The sequence below is a fragment of the Plasmopara halstedii genome (genome assembly GCF_900000015.1).
Source record: "Plasmopara halstedii genome assembly, contig: Scaffold_350, whole genome shotgun sequence".
In the NCBI taxonomy this organism is placed as follows: Eukaryota; Oomycota; class Peronosporomycetes; order Peronosporales; family Peronosporaceae; genus Plasmopara; species Plasmopara halstedii.
The window spans coordinates 155,014-160,157 of record NW_020187271.1 but is presented as its reverse complement, the minus strand read 5'-3'; the positions used below and the strand labels follow the sequence as shown (position 1 = coordinate 160,157).

General features: G+C 48.3%; 4 protein-coding genes across 4 annotated transcripts in view; 1 reads left to right on the top strand and 3 right to left on the bottom strand.

Moving 5' to 3' along the window:
- Window positions 1-124, top strand: part of PHALS_09090 (FOG: WD40 repeat) — a gene marked incomplete at both ends in the record, with an annotated part of 4,632 nt that extends 4,508 nt beyond the window's left edge. Inside the window, one exon of the mRNA XM_024724527.1 lies at window positions 1-124. This exon is cut by the window's left edge and continues 4,508 nt beyond it. Coding sequence (XP_024575394.1) covers window positions 1-124 — 124 coding nt within the window.
- A 40-nt stretch (window positions 125-164) lies between these two features.
- PHALS_09089 (uncharacterized protein) lies at window positions 165-895 on the bottom strand (the record flags this gene model as incomplete). The annotated part of the gene is made up of 3 exons (XM_024724525.1): window positions 165-341; window positions 425-638; window positions 717-895. 3 exons carry the CDS (start codon window positions 893-895, stop codon window positions 165-167), a joined length of 570 nt encoding a protein of 189 aa, XP_024575393.1.
- A 269-nt stretch (window positions 896-1,164) lies between these two features.
- Window positions 1,165-2,228, bottom strand: PHALS_09088 (Endonuclease/exonuclease/phosphatase; the record flags this gene model as incomplete). Its single annotated transcript, XM_024724524.1, has 3 exons — window positions 1,165-1,548; window positions 1,688-1,954; window positions 2,031-2,228. The coding sequence occupies 3 exons, from the start codon at window positions 2,226-2,228 to the stop codon at window positions 1,165-1,167; spliced, it is 849 nt and encodes a 282-aa protein (XP_024575392.1).
- A 354-nt stretch (window positions 2,229-2,582) lies between these two features.
- Window positions 2,583-2,927, bottom strand: PHALS_09087 (uncharacterized protein; the record flags this gene model as incomplete). Its single annotated transcript, XM_024724523.1, has 1 exon — window positions 2,583-2,927. One exon carries the CDS (start codon window positions 2,925-2,927, stop codon window positions 2,583-2,585), a length of 345 nt encoding a protein of 114 aa, XP_024575391.1.
- Between the last annotated feature and the right edge of the window lie 2,217 nt (window positions 2,928-5,144).

The window sequence follows — 5,144 nt, the reverse complement described above, 5'->3', positions numbered from 1 at the left end:
GAGTTCAGCAAGGCAATTGGCCGATGGTCCAGTGGGTGAGTCGCTGTTTTCGATTTCTGGATGCACTGAATATTCGCCTCGCCGAAGGAGTTTGGGACAACACCAGCCTGTTACCAGTCGTTGAATAGCCTCACGAGAATTGGAGCAATGCGGTCGCAGTGGTCTCAATACCAAGTGTTACCTAGACCATCCGGGCCGCAGGACTTTCCACGTTTGCACCGTTTGATAGCCGCTCGGACTTTGTCCAAGGAAACTTGGGCGTCAAGCTCTTCCAGATCAGCGATCCTTTTCGGTGGTCGGATGCTGGCGATATAATCGTCAATCAGTTGGGACTCTGTATGCTGATGGAAGACCATCCGAATGCCATAGTATCCGCTAGCTCCGTCGGGGAAGCATGCTGTCTTGCATTGTCGAGGTTATATACCACATTGTCGCCATACTTGGATGCAATGCGCTTGTAGAAGTCCGCTGTCAATCTCTGAGGAAAAAGTGCGTGCTTTCGACTCAAACGTCGTGCTTTTGCTTCTCTCCATTTGTCTTGACAGCCTCTGATTTGTTCGCGCAGGCAGCCTGCTTGCGTACCATCTGAGTCATGGCACTCAGCGTTGTTGGAGGGCAACCGCGTTGCTGTATCTAGTCTAGAGTAAAGACGTCGCAGTCGTTGTCGATATGCGACCCGCATTTTTGCCGCGCATGTGCCCTTGCAGGTCTTCTACCCTCTGATTAATGCTCGTTTCGCACGATCCCACCAGTCGGCCATCCTTTTCGCACGTGAAAGATTGGCCGTGTCTGGGCTGAACCTGGACTGAGCATCATCGTAATTTTTTGCTTCCATGAATTGGGCACACTCTAGCGCGTAATCAGGAACCGGGTAGCACGTCGGTCGCTTTTTCATTGTCCGACCTCCTGGGGCTCACTTCAGTGAGACTCCGTCGTGATCCGATCTTGGGCTTGAAATCACTCTGGATACTTGTCGAATCCAGGTGTCGTGCTCGCCGGAGACGTAACATCTATCTAGTCTGCTACTAGCTTTCCCACCCCCTGGTAACGTGTACTTATGAGTGTGATATGCCATTTGGAAGGCTTCCACTTATTTTGGATCGTTCGCGTTAAGCATTTCGCGCTCCAGCGCATCCACTAGGTTCCATTTTTGTATTAGATCCATCAGTGCTGGTGAGAAATGTTCATTCGCCGTCGGTTTTGGTATGACCGGTCAGTACGCGGGCTCACCGTACAGTTGAAATCTCCACCTATAAAAACAGGTCCATCATGTTCGAGTTTCCGCTCACCGAGCGCGGTGACGAGAGCCTCGCGCTGATTTCTATTCGTCGGTGCGTACACGCTGAAAAGTAAGGCCGATTCCCCTCTGATGTCCATTGTCATCGCCATCCAATGGGATTTCCATTCCGCTTCCCAGCAGGGCTTGATGTTCGAGATTTGCGCATGCGGGCTTACAAAAATCGCCACGCCCGCCTCGCGACCGTCGCTTGGACTCCACCATGAGCAGATCCCTTTGGCTTGAGTTGGTTCGTACACCCAAAACTTCGACTATGTATCCTCGTCAACGTCGGGATCTCTTCGCTCGTCGAATGTGTTTCCTGGTCGAGTGCTGTCCAGCAATTGAAGTTTGCCTGAGATCCTCGAAGCACTTTCCGATGGGTTTCATCGTGTTCTGCATACCTTGGACATTCTGAGTGTGGAGTCCAAATGTCATTTCTTTTCGGCGTATCCCTCGTCTCGACTTCCGTGTTCTCTTGCGAAGGTATCTGCTTGCCTTGGCTTGCGCTTGAAAATCTTGAAATAACCGATCTTGTCTGCCTTCATCATCAATCAGGTGATTGAAGTCGGTCAATAGTGGCTCGACCGGGACTTGTATCTCCTGAGGACCAGAGCTATGGTCGCCCACACCTCCGGCCCCATGCTCCCTTGGGGAGCCTTTAGCATTTTGTGTGGCCTTCACAAGAATCGTTTGATTCCAGCGATGGCCAGGTCGGGCCGACGTCCATCTGTTGGGTCAGCTTGATTCTAACCTTGATGGCAGGCCTCCAATCTTTCTTACCCAAGATAGCTCGAATTGCCGCGCGTACTTGATCGTTCTTTTCGAAAGCCGATGCGATTTCTTCCAGACAAGAATCCTTCCTTTCGTCTTCACCCACTGGCGTCGGGTCCACTCCGCCAACGGTCTCCAAAAGAAGATTATGTTCGGGAGGAAGCTGGCTAAAGTCCATTCCGACTTATCCAAACCGAGATGTACATGTCCTGAGAGAGCTGTAGGAACTCTTGCTTTCAGTCGCTTCCACCTGTCCGAGCTGGTTGTATTCCATTTTGTTCCGTATTGCTGGTCAGCGCTATATATGGAATTTAACCACTTTTTGATGAATTGCTTGACCTCTTGCTTCTTCAAATTCGCATCGAGGCGGTGAAGGTAATCGACCTGGGTTCTGACCGCTTGATGTATACCTCAAGGGCAACCACTTATTCCCGATCACTTGGGCAGCAAGCTCAGGATAAGGCAAGAAGTAGAAGAGTTGCTTAAGATGGCCGAAAACGGATTCATCGGAAACGCTCAATGTCTTCAGATCCTAGAAAGTTGAGACTTCCATCTTCAGACAAATGATACGGCCGCTCGCCGTCCATTCCTTCAATTTCGTGAGATTGGCCTGCATCATTCTCTTTCTCCGTTCCTGATCTTCGTTGGTCCAAGCTTTACTTGGGCCTTGAAGCCTAAGGATTCTTAGGTATGCTTCGCGATCTTCTCTTCTCACCACTCGATCTTCCACGGTCTTTCCATCCTTAGATGTTGACATTAGTTGTTGTGCAGCTTCGTGCCTCTCCTCGTCCTCTTGTAAATCGAATTCCCATTGTGGGGTAGCGTCGACCGGTGGCATATTTAGGGCACTATGGTTGTCATCCAGTCGCTCGCGCATGTTGGGTGTACGTCCGCTGTTTCCTGAACTAAGAAGTTTAGATAGAGGTGATCCTCGAATTTGAGTACCTGGAAATGGTCTCCACTGTTCCGTCGCCTCTTGTAAAGGAGCGTATTCGGCAACACTCTATGTTGTCGCGCTGTTTGCATGAACTTGTTGAGCTCAGGAATCGTCATGTTGAAATCGCACCCCAGTTTTCTGGAGATTCCGTCAATACCGGTCTTGTTTTGGTAGCAATATCGCCGGGCCTGAATATGTCCTGTGTCGTCGGCTTCAATGACGTAAATTGGTTTTCGTAGAAGACCTGCCGCATCATGCAGCTCGGCTGCTCGCTCCCGATTCAGCATAATGCCGGATCAGTCGGTTCGTGATTTGAGTAGAATCTTCCGATGCAACCCACTCTTTCGAGGGATAGAGCACCTCTAGTCTCTGTCAAAGGTTGGGCAAACGCATGGTCCCTCCCTCAGCTTCCAGCATCACATATTCCTGACAGCCCGCTAGAATGCGTTCCTTCCAGACTTGAGCATATTTTTCCACGCCATTATAAGGAGATATACAGGAAGTGAGTTTCTGTAATTACCCAGAGCTGTTTGGCACCTAGGAAATTACTCTTTGTTTCCCAATTGGCTGTGCTGAATCGCATCTCGCGCGCTCCTGAAACGGTTGCTTCAACCGCCCCACGCGGAATAAGAGTTGTTCTTCGGACGTCTACCTCTTCTGCGATAAGGAACATGTTAACGCTGATGGACAGTAAAAAAGTTAAAAGGTGAACCTGTACAGATCCCTTTCATATATGTCCTTTTGATATGATCTGCCACCACCCAGCCTTTCGGAAACCTTTTTTTAAGACTGGTTAACAATTTGAACTGGTGGACAAAATTTTTAATAGCTCACAAAAACAGCAAGCATTAGTGTCAACTGCCGTCTAAACAATCTCCGTTTCTGCGCCTTGTGATGCCACTTGTCTACACCCTCGGGAACAACTGAAGACAGAAGCTTTAAAACACGTTTTGTTGTCTTAAGCCCAGATTAGTGATATATCATGGACCACCCCTAATGTCACGATGGATCTTCACCTTGATACTTCAAAGCTAAGCTTAAAGACCAAGATGCAACAATGTTTCGTGAATACGGAGCATAACGAGGAACGCTCTTTTACTGGGCTGCCTTAGACTCAGATAGCTATTGAATACAAACGCTCAAAGCTGAATCTATTCGCTCGACCCAGGAGGGAAAACGGCAGCCTCAAATTTAATTAAGGTAATAGTGTGCTCTGCAATTTATCGAGTGCCATGAATGTTCAGTTGATTCTATCTTGATTCATACTAGAAAGATGTCGTCTTATTGTATACCATAACATTAATATCTCTATCATTCGACGTGCAGCTGGCGGCCCACTTAGACCTTTACAAAGTCTAACCATCATCATGTATATGACTACTTCGGTATCTGTGGTTTGTCACGATTACATCAAATGCAATGTTTATACAATTGTACAAAAGTAGAAGGTGTAAGAACGCAAGATTACAGGATAGCTTGTTTCGCCATCCCTACGTCAAAGTGGACTGTACTTCCTTTACACTTATAAGGCACCGCAAAATTGAACTGTCAACGAGCGACCACTATACGTAGATCCAACCTGTGCACTTTACCGTACCTGCTCCTCAGAATATTCTCCCGCAGAGTACCCCTTTCCGTGCACTTACGATAAATGGCCAAACAAGCCTTCATAAAAGGTGCGGTCCTTGCTCTTAACACTCTAAAAGTCATGATTAACGATAAGCCGAGGTGCTCTTCAATGAGATTGGTAACAGTAACTTTTCGAGGTCTGACTCACAGAGATACTCGATTAGCCTTTCACGACGGGAAAGGTCTCACAGCACTCAACATTTCCTTTACTCAAGAACGCACTTCGTGCCCTTTTCCAACAAAAGAAGAGAGTGTCACGACACTCCGCCCCTCTTACTCATCAAGCAGTGTCAGATAAGACCGACCCTTGCGCTGCTGGATTTCGTAAACATGGGGGAACATTGACTCTCTCCGAGAGCTTGAGCGCGTGTCAGAAACTGAGATTCGGCAAAAGTCGGGTTCAGTCCTCAAGAATCGGCTTCGCAGTAAAAACGTAGCGCACACTCTGTGCCTTAAGGTTATGTCGCCGCTTTAAAGAGCGTGCGGCTCAGCTACAGATTGTTACAGAGACGCTGCTTCGTTCAATCA